The sequence below is a fragment of the Lepus europaeus genome, chromosome X, assembly GCF_033115175.1.
Source record: "Lepus europaeus isolate LE1 chromosome X, mLepTim1.pri, whole genome shotgun sequence".
Taxonomy (NCBI): domain Eukaryota; kingdom Metazoa; phylum Chordata; class Mammalia; order Lagomorpha; family Leporidae; genus Lepus; species Lepus europaeus.
Window position 1 is genome coordinate 69,593,751 of NC_084850.1, and position 21,738 is coordinate 69,615,488.

A 21,738-nucleotide genomic window follows, 5' to 3' on the forward strand; every position below is an offset into this window, starting at 1 on the left:
AAACAGATATTAGATATGTAATAGTTGCTGATTAGGCTGATCTTTTGTTATGAATTCTTGCCTGGCCCCCTTCAGCCTTCCTAACACACATTTGTGAGAATGTTTCTCAAGCCAAGGAGTAGTTTGTGTCAAGGTACAAATCGTAATCCAGCAGGACAAGGTCTTGACTTAATTAAATTTATTCTCACTTTGTAATTGGCTTAAGTGTGTGCATATTTCACTTATTTAGAAGAGTTGTTTAGCAGATTATAAAGTACTTAAAATGCCATGTAATATAAAACTGATTATATATAAGTGCCTACCACCCTAACAGGTCATGAACATATTAAGTAACAAGATTTGCTGTGCTAAGATCCATCTAGGTAGTAACTTTTGAAGTGTTGCATAACAGAGGAAAAAAATCTCATTATTAATAAAAGGATACAATATGTTGATTATACCTATATGCCCACAAAGCTCATAAGGATATGATAATACTTATAGATAGATAAGGTTACCACTTTATTAATTCTGCTTTGATTTGTGGAAGTTAATGGCTGTCAGGCATATTCAAACCATAGTTAATCTACTAGGCATTAGTCTCCGAAAGCTAAATGCATTTAGGTACAACATAGTTTGTCTAATAGGGTAAAAAAAGTTTCTTCCTATTTTGTACCACAAGAAGCAATTATAGCAAGAGAAGAAGTATGAGAAAATTAGGTCCTGAAAATGCTCACTGCTATTTTAATCTCCAAATATATTTTAATAAATAAATGGTAAATTGTACAGAATGTGGTACATATTATATTTTCAATAATATCACCACTGAATTGAATGTATTGTATAAAAATTTGTTCTAAAATGACCACTTCTTTATTCATAACAGTTCTTTACTTGAAATAAAGATCTGATTTAACTTTCTATGTGAATAAACCTAGACAGCAAAATGTTATCATGAAAAATGAGTGGAATTTGAAACATACTTCCCAGTAGTGGGTTAAGTAAATTACTTAAAGTCTGTGAATCTCAGTTTCCTCAACTATAAAATGTAGGTAATGATGGACATAAAGTTGCTGGAGGTAACAAATAAAATCTTGTAAGGTAAGCAGTGAGAAAGTTTGTAACAAAGGATGAAATTGGACCTCAAATTAAGTAGGCTATACAGGAAAGCATTAGTTGGAAGAGGTGCTTTAACACATCACATCAAAATACACTTTAGTGAAATCTGAACAAGACCATTCTCTCTTTTGGGGTGTGTGGGAGAGTGTGTGCATTTACATTTTGGCATTATGATAAACAATACAGTGATTATTCCATTCTCAAAGAATCAAGAGTCATGCAGGTGATTTGTATTGTCATTCGGTAAAGCACACACGTGATCAAACAACAAGATTTTTAGCAGCTTGAGTCATTCTTTCTGACTGAAAAATAAACCATTTTCCTATAACACAAAGTGAATATCAAGAATTTATAAATCTTTTTCATATGAACAATGGAAAATTTCTAATGAATCATACTTTCCTTTTTCCCATGGCTTCAAGGAAGCTCAGAGACAAGTTTTTAACTCAGTTTTATTAATGATTCAGAACCTCATGGCCTATATTTTAACATAATTTCTTTTCTTTCTTGTGTTATTATTCCATTGTATTGATGCCATCCCTGATGCTCACTTCTTTTTCTGTAATATTGCACTTTATTTATTCTTATCAGCCACTCCAAATCCATTTTGAAATGAATTGGGAGATATAAATACCTATACCTATACCTATACCTATACCTATACCTATACCTACACCTATAGGGTACTTCAAAAAGTTAATGGGGAAGTACAATTAAAACATGTTTTTTTGCTAAAAAATATTTGAAATTCATGTATAGTTTTTTCATAACCACTTTCTATCAGGTTTTTGAAGATTTCCTGAAGTGTATATACACATGTATGTGTATAAATATACATACATATATAAACATAAAGTATATTGAAGGAAATTAATTTAAACTAATGTTTTACTTTAAGATATATAAGGCCTTGTTAACACCTTTGGTGCTACTTTTTATCTTTTCTTCTTCTTTCTTATTTCTCTGTTCTTCAATTCTTTAGCATATATTTATTCAATGTAATCTAGGTCTCTGAAAGAAATTGCTGTACATATGCACTAGCACTTTAATATATTTTATCGGCTATTTTTTAAATCTAAGGTTAAAATATATACCCATAACCCAAACATAACATTTACAATGTATCAGTGTGATGAGTTGTTCATCATTCACCACATATTTATTCAGAACTTACCTTGCAATTTCCTAAGGTAGTGTTCTAAACACTACTAGAAACAAAAGCACTTAAGACACTGTATCCTCCCTCCAAGACTTCATGGTCTTCTAGAATATTCTAATATTCAATGTTAAGAATATAGTGACTGATAAAGACTAGAAAGAAAGTCATGGATCAAATACTTAGAGAATTCCAAGAATTAAACCTATTTTCAGCTGTATGATGTGTATCTAGGAAGTATCATAAAACTATGACAACTGATTAGGTATGGAATGTCAAACTAAAGGGTAAAGTAAAAACAATGATGTTAAGCTTTAAGTCTGGTGATTAGAATACTGGAGATATTATTAATAGAACTAAGAGCCATAGAATAAAAAGCTGGTGTGATAAATTGTTGGTGACTCTGAGAGATTTAAACAGAAATGTCAAATAAGCAAATAGGGGTGAGGAAGGAAGTTTTTGGAATTATCCATGTATAGGTAGTGGTAGAAATCAAGCTTTTATATCATATTGCAAAGGGAAAGGAGAGAGAAAAGAGAAGGTAGTCAAGGATGGTTTTGGAGGAAAACTTCCTGATGCAAGAAGGAAAAAGATAATGAGAAGAGGATATGGAGACAATGATACAGTATAATGGGTAGAAATGATATAAGAACGGTATAGATAAACCATGTGTGCCAAATCAGTAGAACTGGCACAAGATGAGGACCAAGAAAATGAAGTGGAATTTGGAAAATTGGAGGTCAATAAAGCAGTTTCAGGGACACATGAAACTTGCATCCAGTTTGCAAAGTGTTAAGGAATATATGCGTAGTGAGGAACTGAAAACAAGTCAGCATGCCTTCTTCCTTTGAAATTATAAGTCAACAGAAAGGTGGGCTTGAGAAGAGAGTTGCCTAGAAGCCAAGTTTATAGTCCTGATTCTTGAAGAGCAAAAGAATCAGAATTTTACTCAAGGTATAGAAAAAGATGTCAGTGAAATGAAGCAATGTAGCAGTTCACATGGTGAACTCAAATTGTGGTACCTGGACTAGTAGCATTAGGATAAGCAGGGAACATGGAAATGCAAATTTTTGGACCTAGCAATCTCTAATTTACATGGGTAATCCAACTGATTCTGGTACAGGCTAAAATTTGAAATTCATTGCCCATTTTCAGTAGAAGACAAGGCCACCTACAGAGAGGGAAAGAGCAGCAATGGGATTTAGAATATGGGTAGACTGAGGTAGATAAAGCTTAGACATTGAAGACTGTGGCAACAAGCCAGTATAGATTAATTAAAAGAATTATCTAGCAATGCAGGGTGTCCAGACAAACAAGAGACAACCCATGCTAGACTAAGACAACCTTGTTTGGGGTTTTTCTAAAGAAAAGTCAAAGAATATTTTGACAAGGAAGTAAAAATAGCAGAGAATGTGAATGGAAGTCTAACTGAAGTAAGAAATCAGCAAAGTGAGGGTAGTAATAGGAGAAGTTAGCAAGAATATTTAAGGGCTTCTAGCAAGAGCATTGATGAATTGATTGATAATGGAAACCAATAGCTTAGTACTTAGGGAAAGAAAGCTTGGTGAGGGCAAGGTTAAGTAGAAATAAGAGAGTAGGAGATGATATAAGAAAGTGATGATAAGAGAAAGAGATATTCAGAATTCCAGGCTACACTGTTTCAAGTAATAATATAAGTTCAAAGAGTGGCAAATGTTTATGTGGAGTGAAGACACAGCAATGAAGAAATTGAGGATAATGAGTGTGGGAAAGATCACTGATATGGGTGGTGAAGTTCTTAGAGATGATTCCAGGGCAGGGTTAAGTGCAAATGAAAGAGAAGATTTTAAGCTTGTTGATGAAACTCTTGATGGACGGGAGAGTGACCAGAAGGTCAGAAGATAGTAATAATTCAAGCCAATAGGAGCAGTGTCTATGGATTGCAGATTTTTAAGGAGAGCAGAATGTTGATTAGAGAGGGTTGATCAACAAACATCAGAACTTTTTACTGTATATAAAATCATATTAAGAAAAGAATTAGCATCATACACACAGAAAATCAAAAGAATGAAAATGAATATGGAATTATTCACACCGTCAAAAGAAGAAATAGTTGTACAAGTAAAAGAAGAAAAAATAATACACATGTTGGTTAAGCAGTAAACACATTATATCAATCAAAATATAAACACTAAATATTGATTTAATAAAAAATAAAATGGAGATTTATTCATATTGGAATGGTGGAAGAGATTGAAACAGCTAGATGGAAGATTAAGAAATCTAAATATGTAGCACATTATCAACAGATAACATAGAACATTGATAGAACAAGATAAAGCAGAATTAAATTTATGCACATTAGTTAGTGATATGGAGGCACATCCAAATCCAAGACAAAACTAAAAATGGAAAATAGTTGTGGGGCTGGCACTGTGGCGTAGCAGGTAAAGTTGCTGCCTGCAGTGCTGGCATCCCATATGGCCACTGGTTCTAGTTCCGGCTGCTCCACTTCCTATCCAGCTCTCTGTTATGGCCTGGGAAAGCACTAAAAGATAGCCCAAGTCCTTGGGCCTCTGCACCCATGTGGGAGACCCAGAAGAGGTTCCTGGCTCCTGGCTTCAGATTAGCCCAGCTCCAGCCATTGTGGCCATCTGGGTAGTGAACCATTAGATGGAAGACCTCTCTCTCTCTCTCTCTCTCTCTCTCACTGCCGCTGCCTTTCAAATAAATAAATAAATCTAAAAAAAAAAAGAAAATGGTTGCCTCTGAGAATCAAGTCTGGGTAGTAAAGAATATTGAAACAGGGAACTGCTGTTTGTTTTATGCCTTTTAATACTATTTGATCCCATAAGTTATGATGTGTATTACATCAATAAAGAAAGAAAAGCTTATTTGTAAAAAGAGAAAGCAAGTAAAAATTTAAAAAAATGAGTCTGTTGTAAAGCAAGAGTTCAAAAGGAGGGAGAGTGGCACTATGGCACAGCAAGTTAAGCCCCTACCTGCTACACCCGCATCCTATGTGGGTGCCAGTTTGAGTCCCAGCTGCTCCACTTCTGATCCAGCTCCCTGCTAATGTGCCTGGGAAAGCAGCAGAGAATGGCCCAAATACTTGGGCTCTCACATCCATGTGGGAGACCTGGATGAAGCTCCTGGCTCCAGGCTTTGGCCTAGCCCAGCTTTGGCAGTTGTGGCCATCTGGGGAGTGACCAGCAGATTGAAGATTTTATTTGTCTGTCTGTCTCTTTCTCCTTCCCTGTCTCCCTCCTTCCCTCTAACTCTTCCAGGCAAATAAATATTAAAAAAAAAGAGTTCAAAAGGGTACCAAAGGGGTGAGTGTTGGGCACAGCAGTTAAGTAACCACTTTGGACACCTGCATCCCATATCAGAGTGCCTGCTTCAAGTCTTGGCTACTTCATTTCCCATCAAGCTTCCTGGCCCATTCTGGCCCAAATGTGCAATTTGTGAGAAAACAGATGATAGCAGAAGTACTTGGGTCCCTGCCACCTATGTGGGAGACCAGGATTGAGTTCTGGCATCCTGGCTTTGGCCTGTCCCAGTCCTGGCTGTTGCAGGCATTTGGGGGAGTGAATTCAGCAGACAGAAACGATCTCCATCTCTCTCTTTCTCCCTGTCTCTATTCTTTCCAAGGAAAATAAATGAATAAATTATTAAAAATTTTTTTCCTAGAAAATGTTTACTGTAAGAGGAGGCTGCTGAAAATAACAGGAGACATACAAGGTAGTGTTGGGCCCCAAACAGATATGAATTTAGTATTTAGAAGGAATAGTATTTACATAAAAGCACTCATTTTCAATAATAGGAATAAAAAAAGCAACAATTATGGAGAAGGGTTTGAACCAAATATTAATGAGTGAAGGGACAGAATTGCTGAGTTTATTAAACTAACCAGCATCAAAATCCCATCATCAGTGAATGAAGTCTGTTAAATAAACAATGTAGCATGCTTCCTAAAGACCTGCCCAAAAGTACCTGATGGTAAGATCTGTGCTGTTTTGATGTCTACTAAAAGTGAATTACTGAATGATTGAAGAAAGGCATCATGTCACAGATTGAAGAATTCCTCACTGGTAATAGCACTATCCAAGAGAGACGGAATGTTCCTTTTACAACTTTCCATGACTTCAGAAGATTCCCTGGAAGCCTTAAGCCAAGTGGAAAAGAGTTGCACACACAATATAGATCATTATTTGAGTTGTTCTTATAAAAAGCACCTGTATGAAAACTTCCAAAATGAGTTAGCTGAGCTTTTTCTTGTTGCTAACATGTGAGAAATTATCTGTTCCTTGCTAATAGCAGGAAAATTATCACAGCATGTTTTTCTTAATTTCTGCAAGGAAGGACATATGACTCATCATATTTTGCATTTGAAAACAAAATGATGATGTTACTAGAGAGGACCATGGGAAATAAACATAAATCAGTATTGTAAAAAGATTTTGAAGCCAGATTTTTAGATACCCAATTTTGAAAAATATTTTAATGTCTTTTTTTTTGCCAAAGGACCTTTAAAGGTGATTTAGTATTTATAAAAAATACTATTTCAATGGGAACAATTTTTATATTAATGCTTTGAAACATTTCAGGTCTGAATTGAGAGAGCAAGAAAGTCAAGAATCAGACATCCATTTTAACATCCATAAGTTTAGCATTAACCTGGATGTTTTACATATTTTAAGTCATTTAATTCTCTTGTGGCATATATAATACATTAAAATATGATTTTTACTATAGAGAAAAAAACTGAACTTCAGTTCAGCCAAGTCAATCGCTGAAGGCCATGTGGCTCAGTAGAATCATGTTTCATAAGCTCAAGTAATTGAATTAAAATCCTAAGTTGGGGCTGATGCTATGGTGCAGTAGGTTAATCCTCTGCCAGTGGCGCCAGCATCCCATATGGGTACTGGTTCTACTCCCAGCTGTTCCTCTTCCAATACAGCTCTCTGCTAAGGCCTGGGAAAGCAGAAGATAGCTCAAGTGCTTAGGCCCCTGCACCCAAGTGGGAGACCCGGAAGAAGCTCCTAGTTCCTGGCTTCTCTATCAAAGAGATTTATGTACTTCCATGTGTACAGCAACAGTATTCATAATATCCAAGAAATGAAAACGGCCTAAGTGTTTATCCACTAATGAATGGATGAATAAAAAGAACATATACACAAGGGAATATTACTCCTTCATAAATGATGAAATCTTGTCATTTACAACAATTTGTATGAAACTGGAGGTCACTATGTTAAGTGAAAATAAGCCAAGTCCAGAGAGACAAGAGTCACATGGTCTCAGTCATATGTGGATTCTAGAAAACAGTGTAATGGTGATTATCAGAACATAGGGAGGGAAGGGGAATAGGGAGCAATGGGGAAAGGTTGGCTAATGGGTATGAAGTCACAGTTAGAATGTTATAAAAAGTTCAGGAGTGCTGTTGCACAGTATAATATGGACAATGTTAATGTACGGTATATTTTTCTCTTTAAATTATACAACATTTTAAACTGTTTTCACCATAAATAAATATTAAATACTTGCAGACATAAATATATTTACCCTGACTGGACAATATGTAATATACACATGTTTGAAAACATCACATAGTATCCTATAATATGCACAATTTTTAAGTTTCTGTTAAACTTTTTAATAAAAAAGTAAAATAGCCTAAAGTATGTCTACTTTATAATCCTTTACATTTTATATACTTTTTTATTTTTTTATTTTTAAAAAATATTTATTTATTTATTTATTTGAAAGGCAGTGCCACAGAGAGGTAAAGGGAGAGAGAGAGAGAGAGAGAGAGAGGTCTTCCATCCGCTGGTTCACTCCCCAAATGGCCAGGATGACTGGGGCTGTGCGGATCCAAAGCCAGGAGTCAGGAGCTTCTTCTGGGTCTCGCATGAAGGTGCAGTGGCCCAAGGACCTGGGCCATCTTTCACTGCTTTCCCAAGCCATAGCAGAGAGCTGATCGGAAGTGGAGCAGCCAGGACTAGAACTGGCGTCCATATGGGATGCCGGCACTGCAGGCGGTGGCTTTACCCACTATGCCACAGTGCCAACCCCAGTACTTATTTATTTAAGGGGGAAGGAGGAGCAGGGAAAGAAAGAGCGAGAAAGAGAAAGAGAGACAGAGAGAGCGAGAGTGAGAGCGAGAGAGGGAGAGGGAGAGAGAGAGAGAGAGAGAGAGAGAGAAACAACTTCCGCGACAGTCCTCAGTTTCCTTATCTGAATAAGCACAACAATAACACTTTTGTAATAGGATCATTGTAAGAAGAAAACTAATCTATATGCTAGCCTATCTTACAAAAAGCTGCTACAGTTTACCTTCTAAAACATACCCAGCAGTATTTTCCTACTTCATAACCTTCATCACTTTGTTGTCTGCTAAAGAGAGCCCAGAATGAACCTCAAGACCTGGTCTTAACAATTCATATTAATACTATACTCTAGTATTCCTTATCACATGTCTTCCATGACATACAAATCAAGTCTTGAAACTTCAAATGTACTTTTCCAAGTCTATGATTTTGTTTACATGAGTCCCTCTTCCTATGATATCATCTCCAAGCAACACCAGAATACCACATATGGAAATTCCCCATTTTTCAAATACAGGTCAGTTTCCACCTCCTCAGGAAAACCTCACTTGATCTCCCATCTGAAATTAATTTCTTGTCTCTTCTTTTCCCAAAGCATGTTGTTCAACCTTCTTTTATGACAGACATTTCGTTTGTATTATTTTTATGTGCTTGCTACATTTCCCCTATTAGAGGAAACTAAGGGAAAGCAAAGTTAAGAATTAGATTGAACCATATGAAATTGTTGATATCTGAACAACTTCGAGTTATACAAATTTAAATTTGTTAAAATTCGAGTTATACAATTTAAAGTTATTTAATCTAATAAAAAGGCTTTTTTATGGTCATTACTAACCCAATACATAAGAAAATCAATACACTCTGGATTGTGTTTGCGAGTTGTTCTAGAAGCCATTATTTACATACAGACATTCAGAGAAAAGACCATCTTGTGCATTTTTTAGGTTGGAAAAATATTTGTAAATCATTTGTAGTTTTTTCTTTAACCAATATGGCCAAAGTGTATATTTCAAAGTTGCAGTCCTTAAAAATAATCTCCCACAACATTTAATGCAAGCCCATCAAATTCTTGTATGGTCAGAATCCTTCTTTATTTATTATTCTTTTCTTTTGTCTTTTAGTAAGAGATGCCCATGAGAGAGGTCGAATTGACATGAAAAAACAGAAATGGTGAATGATTCCCCACTGTTCCAGTTATGACTGTTAGTTTTGCCAAGATACAACAAACCTGTTTTTCTTTAACACTGTTATAGCAGAGCTTACAAGATTCTGAAGACTTCATAACATAAATCAGTCACTGAGGATTATATCCCAGGAGATTTCTCCTTAGCAACTGTTTTAGTTTCTATTTTGTTGTAATATGTAATAAAATGCATATACATTCTGACTTGACAGTATGATATATTCTCAAGGAAGACATACAGGAAGTAATTACCAGCTTGTGACATGTGAACATTACAATCATCTTAGATAATATTATTTCCAATTCATTGTTCATTTAATGTCATAACTCTTAAAAGTATTTAATGTTGTGCAATTGCTGGGCCCATTTTAGAAGTGAGGATCAGCTAGGCATTCATTAAACAGGTCATAACATACCACATAGATTTAATATTGTTTTATCTTTGAGAGGAGATGAAAAAGTTTGTTTTTAAAGTGCTATAACAAAACAATATTTTCATGAATGTTAATGTGAGTACCTATACAGTGGTATAAGAGAGATCCCAGAAAATTCTTTGAGTTTGAGAAGAATTGCTGATTGATCTTACCTGTTCATGTAACTGGCTTGATCCACCATGGCACAATTCATCTCTTGTGTTTGTAGAAATCGAATCACTTCCTGTGATAGTTTGTATTTGTTGGCTAGAATGGGACTGTTGGCATTGTGGAGAGTGGATGATCTGGGGCTGTTGTACAATGTGATGATGGCATTGAACTTGAGGATAATATTCCTAAAACACACATATATGTCAAAAATAGTCACTGAGAATAACAATTAATAATAAATAAAAAACTGAAACCATTTTTAAAAATTTAATGTGCTCTTTAACATAGTAATTCAAAACCTAAAACTTACAGTTTTTATTAGTGATATATTATTTTTCAAATTAGTCCACTGGTAAAATTTGTATTAAATTCTCTTTTTATTTGATCAGGTGGCTAGGACTATCTAAACACTTAGATCGGTTAGGGAATTTTATGTTCTGATTAAATTAATGTTCTGGTTAATACTGAGACTATAATGAATATAAATATTAATTAATCTCTAATGATTCAACAGGCACTTAAGTATCTAACTACATAATAACACTATAATAGTGAACATAGATGGATATAAAATTAGAAAATAATATAATGTAGTGATTTTCAGTGTCAGGAAGCATACTAAAGTCACAGTGGGGGACAAATTTTTATGCTTATGAAAACTGAGCATGAATTTAAAAATAAAGGATTGAAAACCAATTACTAGTTCTTCAAAGCCAGAAAACCCATACTGTAACTTTGATTCTACCACTTACTCTGTGATCTTGGGAAACTGTTTATGCAATCTTTATGTAAACCTCAATTTTCTCATTTGTAAAACTAGAGATAGTACATGTCTCATTGGATTGTTGTGAGCAATAAATGAATTAATGTATGTAAATTGTATAGCATATGTACTGGAAACTTATAGGTGAGAAATAAATATTTATTATTTCTACATCAACATTGTTGTCATCAAATTTATAATTACATATTCCACTAATTTTGCAGGGGAAAAAATCTTCCGGGGATCCAGAAAAGATGAAATATTTATAATAACATAGCTAGTTAGTGGCAAAATTGGAACTGTAACTCATGATTCCTGGATGACATTTACTGACCTCAAGATATTTGGAGTTTCCTTTTTTTAAGCTAAAGCTTTGTTATTTTCTTGTTTAATTTTCATGACTTGCTTTCTGGTGAGTATAGAACACATACTAAGAAAATACAGGTAGTTATTTTAGTTTTAGGATTTCAGGTATATTTGAATATGCTTCATTATTTTGGTATTACTCTACTTCAACAAGGGACATCAGAAAACTGGTTTCGAAAGAATACTCTATTTTGAAACATAATTTTACATTCATGCAATACAGTTAACTTTGAAAGTAGAGGCTTGCTGTATTTACTTTTGACTGTGGAAAGTTGGAAAATACAGTAAAGTATTTCATATTTAAAAATTTTACATGAAGTAATTTTTAATCTATTTTAAGTGAAAAAAGCAACAGTGTATAAGAATGAATAATATGCTCCCCTATGGTTTAACTTTTAAAAGATGCACATACATATGAGTATACATTTACAAACATATACAACTGCTTTTACATGCATTGACCAAGAAACTTTAAGAGTGGTTGCCTCTGAGAAGACAAGACAGCCCAGATAAGGAAATTAGTTTTTCCATGTATCTTTTCATACTCTTTATATTATTTTTATAATTTTTATGTTTGTTGAATACTTTGAATTTTTATTATGTATACAAATGACCATTTCATATATGCAACAAGTAGATACACAGCTTGGCAGATACACAGCTAGTAAAGGTCATAGAAATAATTAATAGAATCATTTTCTCAAGACTTTTCAAGTCTCAAGATTTACAAGTATGCTAACAATAAGATCTTTACAGTTTAGGAAACTAAATGTAGGTTACCAGCAACTTTCTTACACATTTCACGAGTGAATATGTTCTATTATGTTACAAAATCCCTTCATTTATTGGAATAGCATAAAATCACACTGACAATCTGAGCAGACCATCAGTCAGTGGGGAGTTTATATACTACTAAAATAGGATTCCTCCTGAAGAAAAAAAACCAAAACCAAACCAAACTGTGTTCCTCAAAAAACAAGTTAGGAAACACTTGGAAAGGGTACATTAACAGGGAGTAATAAAGGAAAAAAAAGTCCCTTCCTCCCTACCTACCTTCCTTCTTTTCTTCTTTCCTTTTCCCCTCCCTCCCCACCCTCCCTTTCTTCCTTTCAGATTTCCACTGGTTTATTCCCCAAATGGCCACAATAGCCAGAGCTGGACCAGGCTGAAGCCAGGAGCCAGGAGCTTCATCCAGGTCTCCTACATGGGTGCAGGGGCCCAAGTTCTTGGGCCATCCTCTGCTGCTTTTGCACACTCATTAGCATGGAGCTGGATCAGAAGTGCAGCAGCCAGGACTTGAACTGATGCTCATATGGGATGCCAGTGTGGCAGGCGGTGGCTTTACCTTCTATGCCAAAACATCAGCCCCAAGAGCCCCTTTCTTAATCATATTTCTTTCCAGTGTATCAGCCAACTCTTGACTAGAACACTACCATTCCCATCTGTTGAGCTGCCTCACAGTTTCCCTGAGCCCATTTGGCCTCTGAACCATCCACTGATATCTTTGAAGTCTTGGCAGGTTTTTAGTTTTTGATTCTTATATGTAATAACTAAAGATACTGTTCTAAAGTAAGATACATAATTTCAACTATATTTTTAAGCAAATCATAATTTGAAGTTTCACAGTACAAAAAATCCTTTTTGATTTATCATACTTTTTGGCTTTGATAGAGAAAAAAAGAAATGCACAGTGAAGATCATATGAGCTGGATAATTATCTTGCAATTGGTACTGCTTTACCACCCTTTCACTAAAAAGACCTCTGCTAAGAACTGGTATTATTTGTTGCAGTCATATGTGCATAGTAAATAGGTCCATTCATACTCTGGTTTTATCCAGCTTATCCTCATGTATCTCCATTATTGAGGAAACTCAACTAGGATAAATCAGTTGTAGTCCATCTTTTACCTCAAACAGCTTCCATGAAAGTTTTAAAAAATCCCAAGTAGTTTTAAGTCATTAATAAGAAAAAGTTGGAATAAAGAAGTAAATATTATATTTAATAGTACAGAAGCTGCATATGATTTACCGTTTGTGACAAATATACTAATAATTTGGGAAGTGAACCAGAGGATGGAAGACATCTCTCTCACTGTGTCTCTGTCTTTCTGTAACTCTGCCTTCAAATAAATAAATAAATCTTTAAAAAAATAATAGGGGAAGCTGGGAATGGGATATATAGGAATTTTTTGTACTACTTCACAATTTTGTTTTGTAAATTGAAAACTATTATAAAATTAATTGTTAAAAAAAGCAGTAAGCAAAAACAGTGATCTCTTAGAATTTTTCTTTAGTTGTTCCAGCCAAATAGCAATAAAAACATACAGGATAGTCAATCTTTTACTCTAGAGACCAATAATTAAAAAGGTCATTTACTTTCTTTGAGACAAGAAGCTGGAAGCAGCATGGAATGATGTACCTCAAACATTTCTTACTGTCTAAAATACATCTGACTTTTGTTTTGGCAGTCTGGGTGAGTAAGGGACATATACTATAATTTAACAGCTTCAGGAAAGTGTTCCTTGAAGAACAGAAATATTTGATGAAATTCTTCTATTTGGACTCAAATGTCCAGAAGTACTCTGTGGCTTCTTTGGAAGATTTGTGTTAAATACATATCATATCAAACCTTTCAGAATATATCCAGCTTTCTAAGCACATAAAATTCTTAAATATATGGATGTATATGTCTTGGAGTTTATTGCATTTCAATTTTACTGGACATCAAATAAATAATGAGTTAGTACCTATCACTCTGGTAACAACTGTCCATAGTGCTCGTAAAAAATAAAACATGTTCTCATGCTAAGAAGTTTAAAAAGAAAAATCTAGTATTTTTTTAGTTAGTTTGATATACACATGAGAAAAGTGAATTTGTTATGAAAACTAATTCAATAATAACTGTCTGTTATGGGTTTAATTGTACTGTCTTCTCAAAGATACCTAACTCCAAGTAAACTAAAATGTGACCTTGTTTGGAAATAGTTTCTTATATAGATAATCAAGGTATAATCATCAGGATGGTCCCTAATCCCATACAATGGTATCCTTACAAAAATGGAAAATTTGAACACAAAAGTATGCATGCACAGAAAAAGATAACGTGAGAATATACTGGGAAGGTCCCACATGAATACAGAGGATTAGAGTGATGTACCACAAACCAAGGAATGCCCGAGGCTACCAGATGCTAGAAGATAGGTGTGAAAATTCCTTCCCAGGTAGCTTCAAAGGGATCATGGTCCTAGTCACACAGTGAATTTCAGACTTCTGGCCTCCAGAACTGTGAGATAATAAATTTTTCTTGTTTTAAGTCACCCAGTTTGTGGGTGGGCCAGGTAGAAGCCAGGAGCCTGGAATTCCGTCTGAGTCTCCCATATGCATGCAGGAACCCAAGCACTTGTTCCATCTTCCACTGCTTTGCTAGGCACATTAGCAGGGAACTGGCTGAGAGGTGGAACACCCAGGACTCAAACTGGCAACCATATGGGATGCTGGTGTTGCAGGTGGTGGCTTCATCTGCTGTGCCACAACACCAGCCCCTCCACCATTAATTTACTAATTTTCTATGTGACCTCACATATCCTTGATTTCCCTTTTAGTAAAATAGGGACAATAATACTTCACATAAGAAAATGGATATGAAAGTATAAAGGATGATGTGAAGTGTAGGCATAATGACACATTGTTAAAACACATGGTGGTCTTTTCTAACACTTCATGATTTTATCTTCCTTAAAATATTCATGCATTAAGTTATACACTTACATAAAAATTTTTAAAAGAAATATTACTTACCTGGTCTGTATTCAGCTTCTCTACTTTTCTTATTGTTTTTTCATAAATAACATTGTTTCCTGGGAAGAAATGGCCCCCTCTTAGGAATGGCGACAGGGGTTCCTATAAAGATGGGAAAGATTGTGTTTTGCTTTAAAAAGTATCTTTTCCTATGACTCTTAACTAAAGCAAATATCGTCTCTAACAGGCTGTGAGGTAATGGCAGAATGGAGGAAGACAGTAGCAATGATATATCAATAAAGTTCTGACTAATGTACGGAAATAGTAATAAATACAGTCCATTTTATCAAAAAGAACAATCTGAATTTCTTCCACTACATTTTATTAAGTCTAACGAAATCTTTGGGGGAAATTGGAGTAGGGTAGGAAAGTAATTTTTTCCTATTCCTCAGGCAAGTTATAATGAGTTTCCTCTGAGGTAGACAAGCAGGAGGTCAACCTCATTTAAATTGGCTTCACTGGCAGGTTTCTTTCTATGCGAAAGTATTGTTGAACAATTGCAAAATAAACATAATTTGAAACTACTAATCCATAAAGTAGGTATAACTATATTAAAGATTTTTTTTCCTAGAACTCAATTTGGGTGCCCTTGAAGTGCACAATTCTTACATGTGATTATAATCAAGGCTAAAACTCTCAGTACAACATATGTTTTGAATATTAAGAACAGAGTAGAGGCTTCAAGAGCCACTGTATCTCTGTACAATCAACTAAATTACTGTAGGATTAGCCAAGTGGTTAGAAGATGTCAGCCAATGAAATAAAGGCTGGTGACATGTCCAAGATCTGAATAAAACCAAGGAAAGACTAATAAGAATCAGATAAGAAGTCTAAAATAAATGTATAATGTACTATATTATTTTTCTCTTGTTTTTCGTTGAGTCTTATTTATATAGGGAGAGCTGGGATTTTTTTGTTGTTGTTGCTTTGATACAAAACAAAGTTTGCACTCATTTATTTTATAAAATAGGGGAATGGTATAGAAGGAGGGATGGCCAAACATATAAACAGTTAATGTGTATAGAACTATTTCAAAATAAACAAAATGTGCTAGCATTTTTATCGTCTGCTATAATAAGTATTCTTAGAACAACAGGCCCAAGACACTGGTTGTTGAGAAGGCAAGACACTTTGAATCAAAAGCTATGTACTTCCTGTATTCAAGCTTGAATAAAGGTGATTTAACTAAACTGTTCATGGATATTTTAGTAAAATATGTGACTAAATTTGACCAGTTGATGAACTATTAAATCTAAAGATTGACAAAATTAGAAATATTCTTTTAGACGCTATTTTGCATTTGTTTCGTAAAAGAGAATTTCTTTGGTAGTTTTTTGCAATTATGTAAGATTTAGGTGCTTGCTACGCACAACATACTTTGCTAAGTGCTATGAGGCATATAAACATGAATCAGACTTATATTATTATCAGGAGAATTTAATATTCATCAGTGGTCACCAAACTATGGAAGAAAGTTTTTTACTGTTCTCAAGTGCAGAATGGTATTTAGATTTTTTTGAGAACTAGAAAGAAAAAAAAAAAAAACAGGGACAGGTATTTCACCTAGCAAGTAAGGTAACAGTTAAGACACCCGTGTCCCACACTGCAGTGCCTTGGTTCCATTACTGGCTACAGTTTCTGATTCCAACTTCCTACTAATGCATCTCTTGAGATGATAATGCCTCAAATAGTTGGGTCCCTATCCCCAATGTGGGAGACCTGGATTGACTCCCTGGCTCTTCATATCAGCCTCAGCCCAGCCCTGGCAGTGACAGGCATTTGGGGAAGTCAACTAATAGATGGGAGCTCACTCTGTCGCTCTCTCTCTCTCTGCCTACCAAAACAAACAAACAAAACAAATTAAAAATTTAAAAAAGGAGATCTAGGACCTATGTGGGCTACAAAGCCTAAAATATTTACTATCTGGGCCTTTACAGAAACATTTTGTCAATCACTGGTCTAGATAATATATGAATATAAACATCTATACTACAAGGTAGAATGTGATACATGTTCATAGAGCTACAGATAAAGAACATATAGGATAGAGGTAAAAGTAGGAAAAACTGAGTTTCATCTGGCAGTGCTCATGTAGGGTACTTGGTTCAAATAGTGTTTTAAAGGTTGAGGTGGTCCTTGGATCCGAAGAGATGAAAGATGACTTTCCAAGTGAAGGAAACAAAATAACTTAAGTCACCAAGTTTGGAAAAGAGTAAGTTATATTTAGCAGACAGAACTTTGGTTCTACAAGCAGTGACAAATCGTTAAGTACTTTTAATCAGGAATGTAAGATCAACAGAAGTCTAATTAATAAAGAAGATTAATTAGAGAACAGAAAGGGTTCAGAAAGGGTATAGGTGAGGAGACAAGTTAGGAGATTATTCTAATGATCATAATCAGTATTTTTTTTTAAAAATGGAGATACACAGATTCTATTATTATTATTATTATTATTATTATTATTATTATTTGAAGGAGTGTGCTCTTCTTCCCACTGCTTCACTCCCCAAATAGCCACAATGGCTAGTGCTTGGTCAGGTCAAAGCCAGGATCCAGGAACTCAATTCAGTTCTCTCACACAAGTGACAGGGAATCAACTATTTCAGGCATCACCTTCTGACTCCCACATTCTGCATTAGCAAAAATCTGGAGTCAGGAGCCACAACCATGACTCAAATATGGGATATTGGCATCTTCACTGTCAGGCCAAACACCTACCCCTAGAACAGTACTTTTCAATGATGACTCTGAGATTTCAAATCTGAGGTGTCTACTCTATGGCCATTGGTACCAGAAACAAAAACTTTGCAGTGGGTATTGTGGTACAGCAAATTGTCACTTGCCACACTGGCATCCCACAATGGAGTGCTAGCTTGAGCTCAACTGTTTTACTTCCAATCCAGCTCCATGCTAATGCAACTGGGAAAACAGCAAATGTTGCAAATGACAGCCCAAGTTCTTGGGCCCTTGCCACCCATGTAGGAGACCAGGATAGAATTCTGGGCCTCTGGTGGGTATGGCCCAGTCATTGCAGCCATTTGGGGAGTAAATCAGCACATGGAAGATCATTCTCTCACTCTGTCTCTCCCTCTCCCTGTCACTCTGCATTTCAAGTAAATAAATAAATAAATCTTAAAAATAAAAACATAGAAGCATGTTGAGTTTTATGTACTTTCCTAGCAACAATCTAGGGCTGATTCATGCTTTAATTCCTCATAACACTTAGCAAAGTATATAGTGCACTGTAATTCCTTTAACATGTATCAAATGATCCTAAACAACTACCAAGGATTCTCTTTTACAAAAATTGTGCATTTGGGCGCTCAGATATAGACATCTAGCACACAGTTGAAAACACAAGTCTGTAACTAGCTGGGAAGTTCAATGCTGCAGATCCAGATTTCAGAACCACCTGCTTAGCAGTGCTAACTAACATGCAATTGCTGAAAGTGAAGACCAAAGATAGATATTCAGACAAGTTTTTAAAAGACTAAGAATCAGAAAAGCAAAAATATCACAGATGTCAAGAGAAAAGAAATATTCAAAAGCATAGGAAGTCAAAGGCATAGATGCTTCAGAGAAGTCAATAGGTGAGAACTACAAAGTAAACTGCATTTGGACTATTAGAAATTCATTGAGTTTTATTAGTAAAATCTATGGAAACAAATCTAATGAAAAAGATATGGAACCATACAATCTATATTTCAGTTCTTCCTCCATCACCTATATGTGCTGTGGAAACCTATGTAAATTTTTAACTGTCTCTCAGACACAGTTTCCTTATCACAGAGATTATAATGCAAGATATATTGTATCAAGTAAAATAATACATTTTCAAGTACCCTTAATCTGTGATTCTAGCTTACAAATGGCATTTTTTTTGACAGGCAGAGTGGATAGTGAGAGAGAGAGACAGAGAGAAAGGTTTTCCTTTATGCCGTTGGTTCACCCACCAATGGCCGCTACTGACCCGAAGCCAGGAGCCAGGTGCTTCTCCTGGTCTCCCATGCGGGTGCAGGGCCCAAGGACTTGGGCCATCCTCCACTGCCTTCCCGGGGCATAGCAGAGAGCTGGCCTAGAAGAGGGGCAACCGGGATAGAATCTGGCGCCCCAACCGGGACTAGAACCTGGTGTGCCGGCGCCGCAAGGCGGACGATTAGCCTGTTAAGCTATGGCGCCAGCTGGCATTGTCTTTTAATAATAAAGTAATATATTTAAAATCAATACCATAATGTTTAAAATCTTCTTAGAATATTTCTTGGATATCAAGTTTAAAGATATATAAAAGTTGGCTTATTGAAGGAAGGAAATTTATCCATTTTGAATTCCCCATAGCAAATGAACAGATGATTGAGTGAGAAGGGATGATCTGACATCTATTTTTTTTAACTTTTATTTAATGAATATAAATTTCCAAAGTACAGCTTATGGATTACAATGGCTTCCCTCCCTCTCCAAACTTCCCTCCCACCCGCAAACCTCCCCTTTCCTGCTCCCTCTCCCCTTCCATTCACATCAAGATTCTTTTTCAATTCTCTTTATATACAGAAGATCAGCTTAGTATATATTAAGTAAATATTTCAACAGTTTGCCCCCACATAGTAACACAAAGTGAAAAATACTGTTGGAGTACTAGTTATAGCATTAAATCACAATGTACAGCACATTAAGGACAGAGATCCTAAATGATATTTTTAAAAAATTGATTAATTTTCTATGCAATTTCCAATTTAAAACCAAGGTTTTTTTTTTTCATTTTGAATTATCTTTATATACGGAAGATCGATTCAGTATATACTAAGTAAGGATTTCATCTGTTTGCACCCACACAGAAACACAAAGTGTAAAAATACTGTTTCAGTACTAGTTATAGCATTACTTCACATTGGACAACACATTAAGGACAGATCCCACAAAGTACACAGTGACTCCTGTTGCTGACTTAACAATTTGACACTCTTGTTTATGGTGTCAGTAATCTCCCTAGGCTCTAGTCGTGAGTTGCCAAGGCTATGGAAGCGTTTAGGGTTCGCCGACTTTGATCTTATTCCAACAGGGTCATAGTCAAAGTGGAAGTTCTCTCCTCCCTTCAGAGAAAGGTACCTCCTTCTTTGATGGCCCCGTTCTTTCCATTGGGATCTCACTCGCAGAGATATTTCATTTAAGTCTTTCTTTCTTTCTTTTTTTTTTTGACAGAGTGTCTTGGATTTCCATGCCTAAAATACTCTCATGGGCTCTTCAGCCAGATCCAAATGCTGTAAGGGCTGATTCTGAGGCCAGAGTGCTGTTTAGGACATCTGCTATTCTATGAGTCTGCTGTGTCTCCCGCTTCCCATGTTGGATCGTTCTCTCCCTTTTTGATTCTATCAGTTAGTATTAGCAGACACTAGCTTTGTTCGTGTGATCCCTTTGACTCTTAGACCTATCAGTGTGATTAATTGTGAACTGAAGATGATCACTTGGACTAGTGAGATAGCATTGGTACATGCCACCTTGATGGGATTGTATTGGAATCCCCTGGCACATTTCTAACTCCACCATTTGGGGCAAGTCCGATTGAGCATGTCCCAAATTGTACATCTCCTCCATCTCTTTTTCCCACTCTTATATTTAACAGGGATCACTTTTCAGTTAAAATTTAAACACCTAAGAATAATTGTGTGTTAATTACAGAGTTCAACCACCAGTACTAGAACAAAAAATACTAAAATGGGTAAAGTATTACATTGTACATCAACAGTCGGGACAAGAGCTGATCAAGTCACTGTTTCTCATAGTGTCCATTTCACTTCAACAGGTTTCCCCTTTGGTGCTCAGTTAGTTGTCACCGATCAGGGAAAATGTATTATATTTGTCCCTTTGGGACTGGCTTAATTCACTCAGCATAATGTTATCCAGATTGCTCCATCTTGTTGCAAATGACCGGATTTCATTGTTTTTGACAGCTGTATAGTATTCTATAGAGTACATGTCCCATAATTTCTTTATCCAGTCTACTGTTGATGGGCATTTGATATAGCCTCTTCTAAGGGATTGGGGAGGGGGAATGGGCAGGCAATGTGGATCAGTGGGTCATGCTGCCACCTGTGACGCCTGTATCCCACATGACACTGGAGTCCCAGCTGTTCCACTTCTGATCCAGCTTCCTGCTAATGAGCCTGTGAAATCAGTGGTGGATAGACCAAGTACCTGGGCCCCTGCAGTCATGTGGAGACCTGGACAGAACTCCAGGCCCCTGCCTCAGCTTGGCCCACCTCTGGCCATTTGGCCATCTGGGGAGTGAAGCAGCAGTTGGAAGATCTCTCTGTCTTTCCCTCTCTCTCTAACTTGGCCTTTCAAATCAATAAATACATAAAGGAGGGGCAAATTCAGCAAAAAAAATCAATTTTTCTTCTCTGTGAACTAAATTTTGGTATAAGTAGTGAACCATTTAATTTTTTTTAAAAAAAGAATAGTTTAGGCACTAGTGGTGCTAATTCTCTCCAGAATACATTAAGATCTTATTATTTGAAATGACTTTGTGAAAAAAAAAATACTCCAAATTTAGAAGGCTACTTTCCCCCAAATCTTTAAGAAAGTAAAACCAAATATTGATATGAATAAGCCATTCTAAACAAAAAAAATCAGAAACATTAGATTTCTTAATGAGCTGCTACAGTTTGATTATTTTGCAGCTTCTCTTTTTTTTCCCCCAATCTGTA

General features: G+C 35.7%; 1 protein-coding gene across 1 annotated transcript in view; it reads right to left on the reverse strand.

Annotated features, from left to right (window-relative positions):
- POF1B (POF1B actin binding protein) overlaps positions 1–21,738 on the reverse strand; it is a 96,051-nt gene that overhangs the window by 46,574 nt on the left and 27,739 nt on the right. Inside the window, exons 4-5 of the mRNA XM_062184042.1 lie at positions 15,038–15,139; positions 10,113–10,295 (exon numbers count right to left, since the gene is read on the reverse strand). Coding sequence (XP_062040026.1) covers positions 10,113–10,295; positions 15,038–15,139 — 285 coding nt within the window. The remainder of the gene's footprint in view (positions 1–10,112; positions 10,296–15,037; positions 15,140–21,738) is intronic.